Genomic DNA, 20,922 nt, shown 5'->3' with positions numbered 1-20,922 from the left:
ACAGGCTCCCCACTCTGTCATTTATGGCAGTATTGTGGAGTAACTACAATGTTGTTGATCCATATTCAGTTATCTCCTATCACTACCATTCAACTCTGTAGCTGTTTTAAAATCAATTTTGGCCTCATGGTGAAATCCCTGAATGGTTTCCTTCCTCTCTGGCAACTGAGTTAGGATGAGCACCTGTGTCTTTGTCGTGACTGGGTGAGTATTGATACACCATCCAAAGTGTAATTAATAACGGAACCATTCTTTCTCTATAGACACCAATAGAATGAGAGGACTTTGTAACATCATGTTCTAACTACTGAAATGAGCAGACATTCTCTTCGCTGTTCCCCCCTCTCCTCTCTCAATCCCCATCTTTTTCTCTCTCAATCCCGGTCTCCTCGTTTTCTCTCTCACCCTCAGTATGCCAGAGAGAGTGTGTTGGTTCCAGGGGCAGAGTTACCACAAGCTGAAGAGGGCATGTCTGCAGCGGGGCAAGCTATTCAAGGATCCCCTCTTTCCCCCATCCGCACTGTCACTCTTCTACAAACGAGCCCCACCCCCTGGACTCACATGGAAAAGACCACGGGTGAGCGGATCGGGGATGGAACGGAGGGGGAAGGTGGGGGAGAGAGAGATGGAGTGAGGCAGTGAAAGAGTGGACGAGGGTGAGAGATAGAAGTGGAAAACAGAGGTAAAATCATACACAGACAAAAAGACAACAAAAAAACACACAAAAAAAAGAAGGAAAAAAAAGAGAGAGAAGCGGCACCAGAACAGAATTTTTCATCAAAATCAATCACTTGCTTTCTCTCTTCCTCTACAACCACACACACACACTTTAGAACGTCTGGACTCGCCTTTGTGCCCTTTCCCAGGAGGCACCCGTTTAAGTCCCCAGTCTAATTCTAGTCGTCCACTCAGCAGGTTTTATTCCAGATATAGTTCATTAAAGCCTTTCTAACAGACCAGAGACGTCAGGGCAGTGTAACCCAACACCAACGGGAGCGTGTGTGGCGTGTGTTGCAGATTTGGACCTGAATATGACCAGGGTTTCAGTGTGTGTTTATTAAAGCATCACCTGATGATTTAAATAGCATGTGTTTGTGATGACGAGTGGAGAAGGGCTGTGTAGTGGTGTAGCTTCAAGGGTGGCTGTTTATTGGACATCAGGTTGTGGTTGTAGTCTTTCTTAAGTATACATAGTAGATATACAAAAAACAAAAACAATATGAGGAACGAAATGTTCCTATAGGAGGTCAGATTTTTGTTGTTGATTGCATTAATCGATAGAATACTGGACTGCACAGGTATTCTCTTTGCTCACTGGAGTGTGTGGGGGGGGGGGGGGGGGGGGGGGTAATTTAAGCCTGCATCCAACAGGAGTCAAATGATAGGATGACATCTGTCACCTCACTTTGCAGTGAGACATACGCACTTGGACTCCTGTATACACACAAACGCACACACACACTTGCACACACTCTCACCAGCATTCATGCGCGTGTACACCACACACACACAACACACACATGGACAGGACGCTTGGACACTCTGAACTTCCTTCCTCAGCTATCATAACTGTTATAAAATCCGGTCAGCATCATATTTCATACAGTACTTAGCATGAACATGATGTCATCTAAGGGGAAATTGAGTTCATAACTTTTCTAGAGTTACATGTTTACAGGTTGTGACCTGTGTGTGTGTAGCAGTGCGTTTGTGTGTGTGTGTGATCGTGTTTAACTATTGGACTGGAAGTCCCCACAATATTAGGAAACAAACAAAAATTGGACCAACTGGGGACATTTTGTTAGTCACCACAAGGTCAAATGCTATTTCTAGGGGGTTTAGGGTTAAGGTTAGAATTAGTGTTAGGGTTAGAATTACGTTAAGTGTTAGGGTTAGGACCTAGGGTTAGGAGCTAGGGTTAGGTTTCGGGTTAGGAGCTATGTTAAGGTTTAGGGTTAAGGTTAGGTTTTTGGTTTAAGGTTAGGGTTAGGGTAAGAGTACGGGTTAGGTTTAGGATTATGAGCATAGACTGGATTGACACTTGTCCTGACAAAAACACTGACACCATGTCAAGATAAACTACATTGAATAGGCACCCAATTTGCACCCAATTTACTGCTGATCTTGGAGTATGCATATGTTAACATGTTATTGTGTATCTGTATTCTCTCTCTCTCTCTCTCTCTCTCTCTGTCTCTCTCTCTCTCTGTCTCTCTCTCTCTCTCTCTCTCTCTCTCTCTCTCTCTCTCTCAGGAACTGTGTAAGGACCCTCATCTCTTTGTGGACAGGATCAGCACATGGGACCTGCACCAAGGCAGCTTAGGTAACTGCTGGATGGTGGCAGCCACTTCCTGTCTGGCCTCGGAGCCATCGCTGTGGAAGAAGGTGAGGGGTCAAAGGGCAGAGGCCAAATCCCTATAGGTCACACTCAGTGATTTACTTCCTGGTCACTGATTTCATTTTCATTTCACTGAAGAAGTCTTAACGATATGTTTCTTATAGCTGAATCAGACATGTTAGTGCTGGGCTGGAATAAAAGCCTGCACACTCTGTAGCTCTGAACGACCAGGAAGCTGGCCGCCTCTGTACTAACACATTCAAGTACCCCAAAACCCTTGTTCAATTTGATTGGTCTAAACCACCAGGTGATTCCTGATCACGTGGAACAGGAGTGGAAGCCCAAGCGTCCAGACCTGTACGCCGGAATCTTCCACTTCCGCTTCTGGCGGCTTGGCCGCTGGACAGACGTGGTGGTGGACGACCTCCTTCCGGTCAGCGAGGACGGAACGCTGCTCTTCTGCCGCTCAGCCACGCCACGGGAGTTCTGGAGCAGCCTGCTGGAGAAGGCCTACGCCAAGTGAGACATTACACTGTACTAAAGCCAAGACACAGCTGAGAGATTAGATTTCAGGTTGGCTAGGAGGAGGCTTGTTAATCACTCAATCAGTATTCATTTATTGTCCCAATTGCACAGAGTAATTTTAGATATAATGAATACAGTATCCAACACAGTATACACTACACAGTATACACTACACAGTATACACTACACAGTATCCACCACACAGTGTACACCACACAGTGTACACCACACAGTGTACACTACACAGTATCCACCACACAGTATTCACCACAGTGTACACCACACAGTGTACTGTACACCACAGTGACCACACTTGACAAAATAAACCAGTAGCTAGTCAACATTCTTTCCTTATCCTCACCCATTTAACATTTCTTCAGTCTTCCAACCCTTTCCTCCCCTCTTCCTCTTCCCCAGGTTGAATGGCTGCTATGAGGCATTAGAAGGCGGTAACACGGCGGAGGCCCTCATAGACTTCACAGGTGGGGTGTCGGAGCCCCTATGCCTGGACAGGGAGGCCCTCACCCTGCACCCCGACCAGAGGAGGGCGCTGTTCCAGACCCTGGCCAAGGCCCACGGATGCAAAGCCCTCATCACCTGCTCCATACGGGTTAGTGACCAATACACTTTTCCCTGCATAACCACAGTCCTAGGATCAGCTTACCCTTCTCTCCACAGCGTAACAGTAACCATGTGTGGGGAAGATTTTCAATTGACCTTAGATCAGTGAATTAGTACTGAGGCCTCAAAATCTAGGCTTGTGCCCACCTGCCCTAGATGTGATATGAACGTGTGCATTCAGGGTGGTAATGAATGGTTTGGGATTGGGCCAGAGAGCTTCTATGAATGTTGTCCTACCAGAGAGATCACCTCTACCTACTGTACAGTAGCGGGTTATAGAGAGACAGGTGGCTACACAGTGGCTGTGTTGGGCACAGTCCAGCATTAACAATGCTAACGCTTACATTTACTGTAGTACAGAATGCGTTAGAATGGCACTGAATGCTATCTATCCTGTCACGCCTCTTTCTGTCCTTTCACTCCAGACACATGCCTCTATTGATTAATGATCTGTATTGTTCATTGTGTAGTTGTAGTATACTGCAAGATTCCAATTATACACATCAGGGTTGCCTTCATCGAGTGCCTGTGGTGTGTATTGGTATTAGCGTATCTGTATTGAGTCTCTCTCTCACTCTCTCTACAGCCAGCGGAGGGAGAGAGAGTAGAGTCGGTGCTAGACTGTGGTCTGGTGCGGGGCCATGCCTACGGTATCACCGCGGTGAGGAAGGTGCGTCTGGGGAAGCGGTCACTGCTGACTGGCCATTGTAGCGGGACGTCCCGTCTCGGCATGGTGCGCATGAGGAACCCCTGGGGTACAGCCGACTTTACCGGGCCCTGGAGTCAGGGGTGAGGGGGAACGGTTACTGCTGTTCTAGTCTATCAGGATACGGTACATTCAACAAAGAGCTATATGCCAAGGGTTGTCCCTTTTGGGTAATGTCAAAAATCAAGAACGGACTAGAAACAAGGTTTTGTCTATTTGGTCCAATGACATAGAGCTCCTTTGCGCCCCCTTCAGGTCTCAGCAGTGGAAGCAGGTTGGTCGTGATGAGAGGGAGAAGATGGGCCTCATTGTCAGAGATGTGGGAGAGTTCTGGTAAAGACATATAGTAAAATAAGCATCACTCTTTTGACAGAAAACAATGCTCAAATCATTAAACAAGTCACTACAAATACACTACAATTCCTGTTGAAAAACTAAAAAGATACTTTTTCACCTCCCCTTCTCTCAGGATGGAGTTTGAGGATTTCTGCCGCTACTTCACAGATGTGGTGGTGTGTCGTCTGGTAGAACGAACCCTGCTGTGGCCCAACACCCACTGGAGAGAGGTTCGCTGCCATGGGGAGTGGGTCCCATCCCCCAATACTACCGGAGCAACCCCCGCCACCCTCCTCCCAGGCCGCCAGGCATCCAACCTCGGGAAGAACACAGCCAAGCCTGGGGAGGTGAACCAGACTCCGCGAGGGGACCGGAAGGAGGCAAGATTGGGGAAGAGACGGAGAGGTGGAGGAGGAGAAGGAGGAGGCGGTGGAGGGAGAGAGAAGGTGGCTGTAGCGAAGAGGGGGGGGGAGAAGAAGACAAAGAGGAAGGAGGAGAGTGTGAAGAAGGAGGGAGAGGTGGATGGAAGGTGGGATAAACACATGGATAAGAGGAGTAGGTGTGGAGGATGCATCAACCACAAAGACACCTTTCTACACAACCCCCAGGTGAGTTTACCCTATATATTTCTACACAACAACCAGGTGAGCCTACACTATAGCTAGGTTTATGCCCATAGCAACTGGTTAAATGGTTCCAGGGCAAGGTTCAGTCCACTCAGAGTCTGTTTGGTAATGACCAGTAGTTACATTCTGACGGTAGTGATAAACATATTATTTATGTTCAGAGAACTACACTCAGTATGATAGTATAGTATCTCATTATATAGTATGCTTATACCTCAAGCATGTTAATAATTTGTGTTGCTATAACTGTAAGGACTCAACATGTACTATTTTGGCAACTGCTGCAATCTTAATGGTGTAGAAATAGACCTGTGAAAGCCTATTCAGAGGGGTGCAGTTAGGAAACAACATTGCTAAGCTAAAAACAACATGGCTGACACTAAGCTATATTAGTGTTACTGCTATTCTAGGGACGCTCTGCCTCCCTTCTGCCCCCCCCCCCCCCCCCCCTTCTATATCTTATCCCACCTCTCCCACTACAGTTCATGTTTGAGGTGCAGGGAAAGGAGGATGAGGTGTTGATCTGTCTGCAGCAGGAGGACAGGAGGATAAAGAGGAAGGATGGAGGAGGAGCGAATCTGCCCATCGGCTTTGAGGTGCTGAGGGTGAGTCACAGGCAATGTTCCCTCTAAGCTGGAAGCGTGCCATGTAGAAGAAAGATTAGCCCGCGCAGAGAAGCACGAGATTGAACTTCCCTGTTAGGTAATACTATCAATATTTCCCTTTACTCTGGGAATTGTGATCAAATCAATGCAACATACCGAAACAAAACAAACTGCGCAAGATTTAATATACAAAAATAATTATGGAAGAGATTTTGTTGTAGGCACAACGCATCAGAATAGGATTCTATTGCATTGACAGGCACGACTCAGGCTCGTACTCTACACAGGCCGGTGTGCCATAACCAATCACAGCTTCAGTAGGCCTATATGCAAATAGACCATTGCCATATATGGATCTGTGCCATTCACATTGAACTGGACTGTTTTTACAGCATGAGCGGTCCTGAGTAGATGCGCTTCTTTTTAGATCAAAGCGAGAACTACATGTAGCAACATGTGCACATTTGTACATTTGTTCATATCCTTTGCTAGGTACTGAGTTATTAGCCCAGTTATAGATCCTTTGTAGTCAGCAATGGAGCCTGATTGCTTCATACAAGAGCACAAAACCTCTGCATTTCTAGACATCTTTGAAAAGCAAGTCAAGTAAGAGCTTTTTTTGTCTTAATGGGGCAGTGTCGTAATTTGAGATAGGCTTGAATAAGCTAAGTAGCCAATAGGCAAAGGGTAACATAATTTGTCTGATTCTCTGTAATAATGGTATGGGAATAATGATGCATTTTATTTTGTAAAGTGGTTTCTTGCATCAAACAACACAACAACATTTTCAGTCACGTCCTTGTCTGAAGGACAAGTGGATAAACAGGTTCATGTCAAGCCCTGCATGTTTTCTTTAAAAGTCTCATGGAATGTAGGCCTACATTGAACACCACACATTGGCTTCTACTATGGGCTGAACGATAGAACAGCTATTTCCATTTTTGTTTTGGATGGTAGGCCACTCTGGTAGGCCTACATTACGATCAAATAGCCACAACAGCCTACTTGACCACTGTTAAAATGACCTTAAAGTGGGTACAGCCTCAGTGTTCACAGTAAACAATAGGAATAGGTTCTCCCTTTTCAAGAATACGTTTCAACAAGAAGTTAAAAAAAAAAAATCTGACAAGCAACCAATTAAATATGGCCATTTTCAATTTTTCATAAATTGGAATGTTTGGAAATTACGTACAGTATACTAAGACATTTGTGAAAATGGTGGTAAAGTGGCCTTGCATTTGAACAATTAATAGACATTGGCGTTAATAAAACCGAATAAAAACCTCTGTCTTGTCCAGGACCAGAGTATACACAGACGGGTGTGCTATAGCCATTCATAGCTACATTAAGCTTTAATACAGACAATCCATTTGCCACACGGGCCTGCCATCATTCACTTAGAACTGGACTGTGTGTTTACAGGCAGTTGCACAGTGCAACTTTAGATCATTAGAACACATTCGCCAAAAGCCACAAAATACACCTGAATGGATTTCTGAAAATATGTAAACACCACGGGAGTCCTCCTACATTTGGAAACTTTACAATCCTATTGATCAAACAACCATGAAAAGATAGGCTCTCTCTCCATCAGTTTTGCACATCAACATGATCAACATCTAATGCTAGCTTGAGCAAGATGAGCTAAAATCTAATGAAGGATCTTTAGATAAACTCTCTCAAACTTTTTCAGCTAGTTGGGCATCAAAATTGCACTGATAAACAATGGGGAATTGTAGCCTCATAGTCCTTCTGTAGCTTGCCTGCCAATAGATGCTTGTCCCAACCAAGCATCCAAGCTAACTGGCTAAAGTTGGCTGGCTTGCTAGCTAGCTAACGTTACTTCTAGACACAAATGAGAGAACCTCACTGACCATTTTACTCAACGTAGCAGAGCTGGATAGGATGTTTACATGTCAACTAGAGCATTCTTGACTAAGTATTCGTTTTTTTGGCCTACGTTTACTGACACTTTCAGTTTGTGTTGCTCATTTGTAAATTCCTCAGTTGTTCTGCGCTATGGCACACTCAGACGAGAGTGCTCTGAAATTGGAGTAGATAGCCAGAGTGAATTTGCGAACGCAAGACATATGTTAACTGGATAACAGTTCAAGTTCTTGCTGGCTAACCAAATGACACCTGCATCTCTAGCTGTGTATAGCCACTGAAAAAAGAAACGAGGGGTACAAATCAGTCACTCACCTACTCCATGACATGACATCCTCCTAGCACCTGGCTAGCTAGCTAGGCTCCGTGTTTTTAGCATTCCCAGCCTTGGTTACATTCGTCTGTTTTTGTCCAGAAAATGTTGTCATTGCAACTGAAACAGTGCATCCCGAATAGAGGCAGCAAACAATGTACCAGGCCAGCTGTGGTTTACAACCTGATTGCAATATTTTTTGGACTATCAAGAAATGTATTGGTGAATTGTATTAATCATTCATTGAACTGCATCCATCTTTTCTGCCAACAATGCCTTAGTGTACGTCATGGAAGGTTGATTCAAATATAACCTATTTTTAAAACCTCTTATGAAGTTGGTTTTGTAGCATAAACTGGGAATTTGATATCTGTTACTGATGTTACGATTGTCAGTTTGTTTAATATCTGCAAAGTAGTTAATAAAACGCTGTCAGTTACACTTTAAACTTTAGGTCACTGGTTACTTTGTGTGCTAAACATGAAATGTATTTTGCAATGGGAAGTAATAGTTGTACATTTCGATTGATAAATGCTTAATGATTGTGCTTTTGTATTCTTATCATTGGGATTTACTGGCTTCGTATGTCCGAGTTTATGGACTGCTTATCTTTTAACATCATGCTGTGTGTGACTCCTGTCTTTCCATCTACCCTATGCAGTGGTGTTAGTGGTGCCTGGAGAAGTGGGTATACTCTAATTTTGACAAAAGTTCCTAAAGGCCTGCCCAGCGTAAGAAAGGCACCTCGTGTGAAAAAAAATAATGTTTTCCTATGTTTTTCAATGAGTTGTCCTATATCTTTTTCAGATTTTCACTCTCAAAATTACATTTTTTTTGTATAGAACAAAGACAACATTTGATGGTCTAAGTCCACAACAGTGGTTAAACCACATCTGATTGGATGGGCCTGGGTCCACCCAGGCCCATCCATGTCTACGCCCCTGATGCTAACAGCACATCATGACAATTGCGCATTACAAATAGTCTACTAACCAAGACTTCGGATTAAACTTTTTCAATACCTGGTTTGTATACATCATGGTAGATATGGTAGACCCCTCATGGTAGATATCATAAATTGAAATGTCTTTCCTACCCTACCCGCTATCATTCTTTGTGAGCTACTACATGCCAAAACCAGTTGAGAACTGCACACTCTTTCTGCCTGCAGATGATATTCCCCTGGATCTAGGCTATGTGTGCGGCGGGCATGTGAATATATTTCACGTGCTTTGCGATTGTGTAGACTACTTTGTGCATGATTTCTCTAATTGTACTGCGTAATTGATAAGTCGTATCCCAGGTAGAAAAAATTGGTTTCATAAAGTTTTTTTTTCGGTGTTGGATTGGTTGTCTAAACATTCTGAATGCATTCAGATAAACGTTCAGTTTTGGTTTAAGTGTAGGGGGACAGATTATGTTTTGTAAACATTTGTCATAGGTGTCATCAACGTTTGGTAAACATTGGCATTAGTGTCATTTACAACATTGGCTATTAGTTCTCTTTTAAGCTTTAATGACCAGCCAAACGTTGGTAATAGGTGTCTGTATTTTTACTACTTTTAGTAAAGTACTACTTTACTATTTTATTACTATTTCCCTTTTTTTAACCACTGGACACATTTAATCAAATCGCTGGAGTTACAAAATGTCCTCTTTAGTCAAAAAGCATTCAGGTCAAATCTGTGCTTGTGCTCCTTCTCTCTCCTGGGCTTCTGTATCTTGGGCTTCCGTCTCTCTCCATTATTCCAGGTGCTGTCGTCTGAAACAAGGTAACTTGAGTGTTATAACTCATCCCAGGACTAATAACATTTATTCGAGGGGCACAGTTAACTCGTGCTCTCTCAAACCATTTGGGCACATAGATCTCTTTCTGTTTATCGGCGACTCTGTCACAAAGCCTGGAGTGGTGGGTGCGGAGTCAAGCAGAGAGTAGAGGATAATGCGGACACCGGACTTTATTATGGCCTCCAAATTTAACGCCCAAAACAACAGGCGAATAATAAAAAATTGTCCAACCCAACACAGGGCACAAACAGACAGGAACACTACACGGAACAACCTCGACTAACAGAAAACAAGCCCGCACAAAAACAGGCGGGCCTAACAGGCTTACATAGTCCTGAATCAAAACAAAATAAGAGACAGGTGCAACCAATAAGACATAACAAACAGAAAAGGAAAAGGGGATCGGTGGCAGCTAGTAGACCTGCGACGACGACCGCCGAGCGCCGCCCGAACAGGCAGGGGAGCCCCCTTCGGTGGGAGTCGTGACAGATGTGTCAATTTTGACAAGTAACGTTATAGAAGAAGAAAGTTACCTAGCATTATGGGATAGTGGTGAAGTAAACAAACATGGCTGTACCCACGAAGTGCGTATGGAATACGTTTCAAATACATTTATTTATAAATGTTTATTTTGAAACCTCCTGAAAACGTTAACATAAACGTTGGCCAGGAGTTCCTTCTCGTACGTGTCAAACAGTATCAAATCCCAACCTATTGGCTATGTTGGAATAGGTTTCAAATACATTTATTTTGAAACATTCATTTTGAAACCTCCTGACAACGTTTAGAAACGTTGGCCAAGAGTTCTCTTTCATACATGTCAAACAGTACCAAATCGAGGCACACATGATGCCGCGGAGCTGAGCAGATGTTGACAAACCAAGCTCTTCAAAGTTATTCCATTATTACCAAAATAACAACGTTGAAACAATATTCTAACATCGGCTGATAAATTGTCAAGTACTTACCTTCCCAAAGAGCCTTGGACCTCCGGCCGAGAGGCAAGAAGGACGACCTAAACGTAGTTGATTCCCAAGATAACGATAACGCTACAGCTAGCAAGATTAGCATTAGCCCTCATAACTCAGACGACAGTTCCAGACTGTTGCTCTCCGCCTCTTGCGAGCCTGCCGATAGGCTTGCTACTCCCCTCTGGGAAATGGTAACAAAGGTCTTTCTCTGAAAATTGACAGGAAATCGTCTAACTCCATTCTTCCATTGACGACCTGAAATCCTCCATGAATGATCTCCTTTTGAGAACGACTGTGATTGAGTTGTGCATTAGCACAGTTGAAGATACCATTACTCGACATGACCAGGTTCTGATACAACTGTAGAAGGACAATGCCTACCTGAAAAACAAGGTAGATCAGATGGAGAACCAGAGCAGACGTAGCAATATCTGTGTGGTGGGATTGAAAGAGGACAGCGAGGGCCGTGACCCGGTCCGTTTCTTCACTCATTGGATCCCGGATGTCCTAGGCATAATCAACTTCACCAAGCCGTTGGAAATTGAACGCGCCCAGAGAACATCAGCCCCCGAAACCCCTGGCCAGATGAGCCCCCACGAGCTGGCCTGATCAGGTTCCTCCGTTTCCAGGACAGAGAGAAGATACTGCAAACTCGCAAGAGCCAAAGGGTACATCACCATCGATGGCAAGAGGATCAGCCATTTCCCGGATATGAGCGCGGATCTCGCCAGACGTCGCAAGCAGTTTAGACCTGCCGCCAAAGCACTGAAGGAGAAGAACCTCACCGGCTACCTCATCCACTCTGCGCAGATGAAAGTTCAGTACAAAGGCCGAAGCCATCTCTTCAACACACCGGGAGAAGTGTTCACTTTTCTCAAAGAACTGAACCGGGTCTGAACCAGGATGGTCTCTCTGGGGGATAAGATACAGTTTGTTTGTTTTCTCTTATCCGGGCTGTCCTGGGACTGAACTGCTGATATCTTCTTGGAATTTGGATCCATTTACCCCGCTATCCGGTCACTATAATTGACTTGTACATTTTCAACTAACCGTTTTTTCCCCGGGGTGAGTCCTATTACATTTACAGGAGAGTATATTTTGGTTTAGTCAATATCCACTGGGCGAAGCAAATTAGTGGGCTTAGGCCCACCGCTTTCCCCCCCATTTATGTTTCTCCTCTCCTGAAAAAGACTCAAGCAGCCCTTACTGTGGGCAGTAGATATTCAGCCATAAACGTCTATTCACAATGTTTGTTTTCAACTTAGAGAGCTCGCAGGTTTTAGTTTACGCCAAAGTTTAGCTAGTAAGAGCAAGATGGATAGCGAGCAACAACGTATCTCTACAAGTGTATTCATGTTTGATTGTTAGGATTGTGGTTTTAGTCTGACAACCCCGGGTGGGGTTTCTGTTTTTTTTTCTTTTTTTTCTATGTTTGTTGTTTTTTCCTTCCTAAAGAGACACATAGGTCACTTCAGTGTTCAAACTAAAGTTGAACATATATAAGAGATTACATATAAAAGATTTCCATTTGGTTATATATTTTAAACCCAACCTATGCTTAATCCACTAAAATATGTCACATTCAACGTAAAAGGTCTTAACAGCCCGATTAAGAGGGAAAGAGTCTATACATACCTTAAGAAATTAAAGGCTGACATTGTGTTTTTACAGGAAACACATCTTACAGCCAGTGAACACAAGAAATTGAAGAGGGAATGGGTAGGACAATTTTTTGCGTCCTCTTTTAACTCCAAAGCAAGAGGAACTGCAATTTTACTGCAAAAGTAGACACATCCCCTTCTGCGTCAACAACACCATCTCTGATCGCTCGGGCAGGTTTTTTTTGGTGTAGGGGCATGCATTTTCGGAGTCTTGGACCCTATTGAATATTTATGCTCCTAACTTCGATGACTATATGTTTATTCAGAATGTCTTCCTTCAGGTCGCTCAAGCACCACCAGGATGGCTACTGGCTGGAGGAGATTTAAATGTTTGTTTAGATACATTTCTTGATAGGTCCTCTGATAAACCCTCACTTCTTACCAAAGCCGGCAAGCTCACCATGTCATTCATGAAAGATCTTAATTTGCTAGACATCTGGAGACAGTTGCACCCACAGGATAGGGACTACTCTTTTTATTCACCCCCACACAACACACACACACGCATAGATAACTTTTTACTATCGACCCAACTGTTTCATAGAGTGTTAGATATCAAGTATCTCCCCAGATTGCTTAGTGACCATTATCCTCTGGTATTATCAATCTCCATTCCTACCAAGGAGCATATAGATGGAGACTAAATTCTACACTCCTGAAGCAACCTGAATTTTGTGCATTCATCAAAGAGCAGATCAATATTTTTACTTTGACAAACAGCCCCTCCGCTCCTGACAGTTTTATTATTTGGGACACATTGAAAGCCTATCTGAGGGGACAGATAATTTCCTATACTAAAGGGTTGAAGAGAAAACACGGTGCGGAACTGAATGCCCTTGAATCTGAAATCTCTGAGCTAGAGAGAACCTACCAAAGAGGCCCAACTAAATATCTATACAGGCTTTTGGTAAATAAAAAACTTAAATATAATATTCTGAACACATATCAAGCTGAGAGGGCCATCACTAAATCAAAACAGCGTTATTACGAGCTTGGAGAGAAAGCACACAAAGTATTGGCATGGCAACTGAATGCAGAGGAAAGTAGAGGACAATTAATGCTATAGAAACTCTTACTAATGAGATATCTTTTGACCCTACTGAAATTAATGACACTTTTAAGAAATAATACGAAGACCTCTCCACTTCCCAATCAAGTGATGATCTATCAGAGATCAACTCCTTTCTCTCCTCTCTCAACCTCCCATGCCTGTCAGAGGAAGACAGAGAGCGCCTGAGTGAACAGTTCTCAGTTCCTGAATTGTTGGAGGCCATTAAATCCTTACCTTCTAATAAATCCCCTGGGGAGGATGGTTTCCCTCCAGAGTTCTATAAAGAATTTAGGGAGCTGTTAGTCCCCTACCTTATGGAGGTACTTAAAAAAGCCAGGGAAGACAACTGCTCTCCAGAGTCTTTCTCTCAAGCAGTGATTACTGTAATCCACAAGAAAGGGAAAAACCTGCTAAAGTGCGCCTCCTATAGACCAATCTCTCTCCTGAACACAGATTGTAAACTGGTCACCAAGATGATATCTAAGAGAGTGGAGTCATGTCTTCCCCTGTTGGTCAACCCGGATCAGACTGGCTTAATAATTAATAGATTGTCCTCCCATAATCTCAGAAGGTTCTTTGATATAATTCACCTTGCTAACAAAAACAAAATACCTAGTGTCGCAGTCTCCCTCGACGCTGAAAAGGCCTTTGATAGGGTTGAATGGCCATACCTCTTTCGCGTCTTGGAAAAGTTTGGTTTAGGTACCGTGTTTGTAAGTTTTATAAAATCACTCTACAAATCTTCTAAAGCTAGGATTGCTACCAATGGGATTACTTCCTCCTCTTTCCCTCTCTATAGGGGGAGTAGACAAGGTTGCTTAATTATCCCCCACCTCTTTGCCCTCGCCATTGTCGTGTCTTTGGTTATGCCGGATTAAGTGATGTGACATGCTATTCTATAAAATAATTTCTCTGTAATTAATATCACCTGATTGAGCTAATCATGAAAATGTATTTAACTAGAGAGTCGGGCACCACAAAATAATATTTGTACAGCTGTTATCTTCCGAATAAACTCTTAAAGACCTAGTAATATTTTACATCAATAGCAGTCAATATCAATCGTCATCTTAATTCAGTCTCATCTGAAAGTTGTAAATTCTTGGTTATCTGCACGAACCCTGGCTAACAATCTGAATCAGCAATACAAAATTGGGTTTAATCATTTATTTACTAAATACCTAACTAATCACACAGAATTACACATACACATAATTAAATCATAACTTGATTACAAATTACGTCATAAAGGAAAACATCCCTAGCGGGCGGAACAGATATGACAGCTTGTTACACAAAGGAAAAGGGCTGGGTTTGAGTGAAAGAGCGAGAAGACTGAGGAACAAAGGGAGAAGCTGTGCTATCGTAAATACAGTATCTCATGCATTCTAAATTACCATCTATTTGGAAAAGGAAAATGCAATAAACATTTACTCTGAGCTGCGCTTCGGTAGGTTGGTGGTAGATGGAAGGCCGTGTTGCCCAACCGAGTCCTGTGTCCTTTGAAGAATGTCTCTGCTGGTAAATTGAATACATTGTAGTAACGCCGTTGTGTGGTAGACGGGATACTCTGTCTGTTCCTTCCTAACCTACGTTTGCAGCTGCGGTTGCTAACTCAACGGCTAGGACGTATCACTTCTGTAGTGAATAATAGTTCAAAGTTCATACCATTCGCAACCAAAGCTCCCACTGATGTTGGCTTCATTCTGTAGTTCTTATCTGAACCATTCTGACATCGGACCGTCGCCCTACATCCTCGGAACAGAAAGTTATATTGTCGTCAAGGGCTTATATAGGAAGGGAGAGGAGGGCGTGTTTGAAAAGTTTTATAGCCCATGTCCCTTCACAGGGCGGGCCACTGATTGAGCAGCCCTATCTTATGAAAATCCAAATCTCTCATTTTAGTAGTTAAAATCACATTTCATCCCATCACAAATAATTTCATATTCAAACATTTAAATTGAACAACAATTCCATGTGAATCCGATAACTCTGATGTGTAGACTTTCCACTGTAGAGTTTATATCATCTTATCATTGAGAATGTCTCAGATGAAAACCGAACTGACATCATATTCATTAAGTACCACTGCATATGTTCAATTGGTCGCATTACCAGAATATAGTTAATCTCCCCCACCTTCTGATGTTCCCCAAAACTCTATGTTAACGAAGGGTTTTGCAAAAGTAACCTTAGTAGGGTAGAGAGAGGGAAAAGGGGGAAGAGGTATTTATGACTGTCATAAACCTAACCCCCAGGCCAACGTCATGACACCATCGAACTGTTGACTGAGGCTATTAGAACGTGCCCTGACATACATGGCTTTGAGGTGGGCCCCCATACCCACAAGTTATCACTCTTTGCGGACGACCTTATCTTATTTCTAACGAACCCAGAACAATCCCTCTCTCACTTGCAGATCCTACTACAGTGTTATAGTTCTTTCTCTGGATATAAGGTACATTTTGATAAAAGCAAAATCTTACCGTTGTCTGTCTTTGACCACCATACAATCAAGCACAAGTTTCCATTTAGATGGTCGCCTATGGCTTTACATATTTGGGTATAATGGTGAACGGTAACCTGAAGAACCTCTATAAACTCAATCTGGCCAGTTTGTTGCAAAAGGTGGAGGTTGACCTTTGTAAATGGATGGACTTACCTCTCACTCTACTGGGTAGAATCAATGTAATTAAAATTAAAGTCCTGCCCAGATTTCTATATTTGTTTCAATCTCTCCCTATCCCTGTGCCCACAGCATTCTTTTCCTCTCTCGACAAGCTGACCAGACAGTTTATCTGGGACAGCAAAACCCCTAGGGTTGGCCTGGATAAACTGACCCTTGATTATGGTCAAGGGGACTTAAACCTGCCCAATTTTAGAATGTACTACTGGGATGCGCAGTCTAGGTTTCCAAAGGGTCCCAGAGATAATATGAAGTGTCGTTTTGTTAGATAAAATCCTCTTTCATATCCTAAAAAGGTCCATATAGCATGCACGATCGATTTTGTATTTCCACTCGTTCAATTTGCATAGAAAGGAATCTGTGAAAATGTAACCCTAAACGTTGTTTCAACCAGTCAAATTACGCTCGTATTTATTCCTCAGAGATCCTAGAATGTAACCAGACTTCACTAAATCATTAGGAGTGTAGTATATCCTATAGGACACCAAATTTGGTCAGAGAGCGACGCCTTCATGGAGCGCCAATGACGCGTGTGGTCTTCACTTGATTGACTGTAACTTTGTCTAATAAGCACCAATCGGGGTCAAACAAAGCTTGCTAGATAGCCAAGGAGCTGGGGTTTACAGGAGTATGCGGACCCCATATCTGTCACTAAATGTTGCTGCTGACCTTGTGCGACAGCAAGCCTTTTCCTTTTGGACAAAAATATGGAGAGTTATGAGAGATAGTTATTTATGAAAACTGGGTGTTTTGCAAATGTTGAACTTACAATATGGCTACTAATACTGGAAAAGCATTAAGCATTAAGCATTTCCCAATCGAAATGTACAACTATTTCTTCCCATTGCAAAATACATTTCATGTTTAGCACACAAAGTAACCAGTGACCTAAAGTTTAAAGTGTAACTGACAGCGTTTTAACTACTTTGCAGATATTAAACAAACTGACAATCATAACATCAGTAACAAATATCAAATGTCCAGTTTATGCTACAAAACCAACTTCATAAGAGGTTTTAAAAATAGGTTATATTTGAATCAACCTTCCATGACGTACACTAAGGCATTGTTGGCAGAAAAGATGGATGCAGTTCAATGAATGATTAATACAATTCACCAATACATTTCTTGATAGTCCAAAAAATATTGCCATCAGGTTGTAAACCACAGCTGGCCTGGTACATTGTTTGCTGCCTCTATTCGGGAAGCAAGTACAGGGAGTGAATGTAATAAATAATGGAATATTGAACGAAACAAGAAACACGAATAGCGTACAGACAGGAAACACAGAAACAGAGTCAGTAACGCCCGGGGAAAGATCCAAAGGGAGTGACAGATATAGGGGAAGTAAACAGAAAGGTGATGCGCCGAGACCGGGAGCAGGAGTAGATTTGACAGTAGACATCATGAAAAACAAATCCCTGCAAGCTCCTGCAAGTCATCTTTAGCTGACACCTTTGCTAACAGGTATTGTAAACTTGCACAAGACAGTTCACAGAAATGTCAATTTAATTTTTTTTGCCAATTTATTTTTTACTAAGGCATCAGTCAAACACACTACTCATTCAAGGGTTTTCCATTATTTTACTATTTCCTACATTGTAGAATAATAGTGAAATAACTATGAAATAAAACATGGAATTATGTAGTAACCAAAAAAGTGCAAAACAAATCAAAATATATTTTATATTTAAGATTCTTCAATGTAGCCACCCTTTGCCTTGATGACAGATTTGCACACTCACACTTTTTTGGTTACTACATGATTCCATATGTGTTATTTCATAGTTTTGATGTCTTCACTATTATTCTACAATGTAGAAAATAGGAAAAATAAAGAAAAACCCTTGAATGAGTAGGTGTGTCCGAACGTTTGACTGGTACTGTACACGTAGCTAACATTAGATAGTTAATCCAGAGATTATTACCTTTGCCTCGATTCGGCAGTCTCGTCCAGATCATCATGGCATTTGTAGTTCTTTATGATAGCCACGTTAGCAGCTAATGTAAAAGATATGCAAAACTCCAAACAAAAGAAAGAAGGGAAGCATTGCTAAGGTACACAATAGTAGATTTTGGTAGACAGAAGGGGCTCGTTGGTAAAAGGGGTAAATTGGTCATCAAAAAGAAAGGAGGACCAAGGTACTCTTCATGTAATTAAAATGCCTTTATTTGTATGGCATGTTCAATGGATACAAAGTTTATAAACTACATATGTGTGTGCGTATGTCATATTTACTGTGCGTTTACCCGCATATTAATTCACCCTCCTCCATTGTTAACAGGTGGAGGTGAACCGTCTAAGCCGTGTGCAGCGTGTGGTGGAGCAGGCTGCAAGCTCTGTGTACATGGACTCCCGTAGCGTTGCCCTGCGAGTGACCCTGGTCCCCGGCCGCTACGCCCTCCTCCCCACCACCTTTCAACCTAGGGCCACCGGACGCTTTCTGCTTCGCCTCTTCTCACATTCACACCTCAGACTCAGGTCAGGGGGAATGGTGTGAATGTTAAGAATGAAGGAATGGAACGTATGTTAGGAAAGAAGGTGTAATGTCAAGTGTGTGTGAGATTCCCTGTGCATTTAGCATGTCAGCACTATATAATGATTGATAATATTGCTGTCTATCATTCTTCCTCTTTACTACTTTTATTCTCTCTCGTTATATATATATATATATATATATATATATATAGTGAGTTGAGACAGGAGTTGCCTGCTCTGTCAGTGTGGCAGTGTTGTCTCCCCCAGTCCAGTGTCGTGACCACCGTCCACCTGCGCCGAGCTTGCGGACTCAGCCAGCCCAAACAGACAGGTAGTGTTACCTCACTGGGGCATTATTAACGTTATCACAACATACATTATCATAACATACATTATTATGACATACATTATCATAACATGCATTACATTAAACATAAATGATCATAAAATACACTATCGTGACATATTATTATAAACATACATTATCATACCATAAATTATTGTGACATATTATCGAAACAGATTATTATGACATGTATTATCACAACATACATTATCATGCTAAACATTATCATAACATACATTATCAAAGTAAACACATCAAGTCTCATTGTATACAAACCTCGATATCCATCTTTCCAAAGAATATGAGACGAAGTCTGACAACACAAGAGTAATTGTCTATGTATGGTGTCTGTATCTGTGTTGTGTAGCACCAGATGTGTATGCTGTGATCTGTTGTGAAGACGACACCATAAGAACACGAGTGTTCAAGGAGGATGGAAATCCAGAGTTCAATATGAGGGCCATTTTCTACAGGAGACACCCAGATGCACACATCAGCATTAAGGTTAGAAACACACACACACACACAGCTCACAAGGATGATACAGTACTGAGGGCTAGTAGTACTGAGGGCAAATAGTTTTGAGAGAAAATAGTATTGAGGGTGAATACCACTGAGGGCGAATGTGTGTGTGTGTGTGTGTGTAGTTGTGGAGCCGTGGTCTACTTTGGGACACTCTATTAGGAGGGGCTCGACTCCAGACCGGCGACAGCGAGAGAGAGCGGAGCCAGGGGATTGACCTGCAGGGCGGCCAATCACATTCAGGATACCAGGGATGCATCTATGTGGAAACCTCATCCAGCAAATGCCTGACAGACTTGTGACAGACAGCTGTGGCTTGTCCCACCCACTACACAACCATGGCAATCACTGCTTTTCTGGATGAAGCAGCGGATTTGAATGAGGATGGATCCAATTCAATAGCTTTGAAGGAAAATAGACATTTGTCTTCGGCTTCCATGAATTACAAAGACAAATACCTCTTTGAATGAAATGTTATGAGAACTCGGAACTACTGCGTTAAGGAACAGAAAAGCACACATCTGTTTGTTGTTCACTACTAGTGCAGAGGAGATCATAAAATCATAAAAATATCCCCTAACTTTACATCTCTGCTGGTCAGACCATGTAAGAGTACAGCATTATCCAAAAAACAACAACATTTAAACTGTAAAAATACATTAATTACCAGCTGCCAAGGTTATCTAAGGATTATACATAACATGTAGGCCTACTCTTTTTTTGTCATGAAAGGTGCATCATTTTAGGAAAAACATTTTGATCAATTAAAATGTCATTTTCCTCTACAAACTGACCATTATATAGATGTTTTATTTCACCTTAATATGGTATGCTATATTTTCAAATATTTATTTTAAAAAGATACATATTTTGTTTTTTGAATGAATGTGAACAGGAGAATACCCTAACCTGTCTCTTCTAGCCGTATTCACAATCAACTATCAGGTTTCAGGTATGACCCAGATGCAGACAGTGTCGATGAAACAAAAGTTGATTTCTAGTCCAGGGGCAGGCAAACGACAGGTCAACGGCAGGCAGAGGTCAGTAATCCAGAGAGGGTACAAAAGGCCCAGAACGGCAGGAAGACTCAGGGTCGGGGCAGGCAGGGGTCAATAATCCAGTGAGGTGGGACAAGGTATAGAACGGCAGGGTCAGGGGTCAGGGCAGGCAGAACGGTCAAAACTGGGAAGGGAGGGAGGGATTTTTGATTCCTCTCCCAAAAAATTATAGTCATATTCTGTCATGCATGAGAGTCAGAAATTGCGAGAGACATTGCTAAAGTGGGTGTGGGCAAACATTTAAATTGTAAAAAAAAGATTGAGTTGAATGCTAAAAAAAGAATATTGTACACAGTATTATCAAAGACTTTTATAACTAACCAAGATAGACTCGAGACTGTCTTTTCAAATGAGAGCAAACTGGGCTTCCTCTCATCACCATATTTGGTATTTGGTAGAGTGG

General features: G+C 42.4%; 1 protein-coding gene across 1 annotated transcript; it reads left to right on the top strand.

The window, feature by feature from the left end:
- The first annotated feature begins 412 nt into the window (after positions 1-412).
- LOC110500582 (calpain-5) lies at positions 413-20,250 on the top strand. Its single transcript, XM_021577998.3, has 12 exons — positions 413-577; positions 2,254-2,385; positions 2,646-2,857; positions 3,281-3,473; positions 4,071-4,273; positions 4,446-4,523; positions 4,660-5,134; positions 5,635-5,757; positions 18,400-18,596; positions 18,806-18,924; positions 19,307-19,443; positions 19,587-20,250. Exons 1-12 carry the CDS (start codon positions 413-415, stop codon positions 19,761-19,763), a joined length of 2,211 nt encoding a protein of 736 aa, XP_021433673.3. The 3' UTR covers positions 19,764-20,250.
- Positions 20,251-20,922: the final 672 nt, after the last annotated feature.

Source organism: Oncorhynchus mykiss, chromosome 21 (genome assembly GCF_057628025.1).
Source record: "Oncorhynchus mykiss isolate SJ-2025 chromosome 21, ASM5762802v1, whole genome shotgun sequence".
Classification (NCBI taxonomy): Eukaryota; Metazoa; Chordata; class Actinopteri; order Salmoniformes; family Salmonidae; genus Oncorhynchus; species Oncorhynchus mykiss.
Note: the sequence above shows the minus strand (reverse complement) of the source record. Positions and strands in the feature narration are given on the sequence as shown.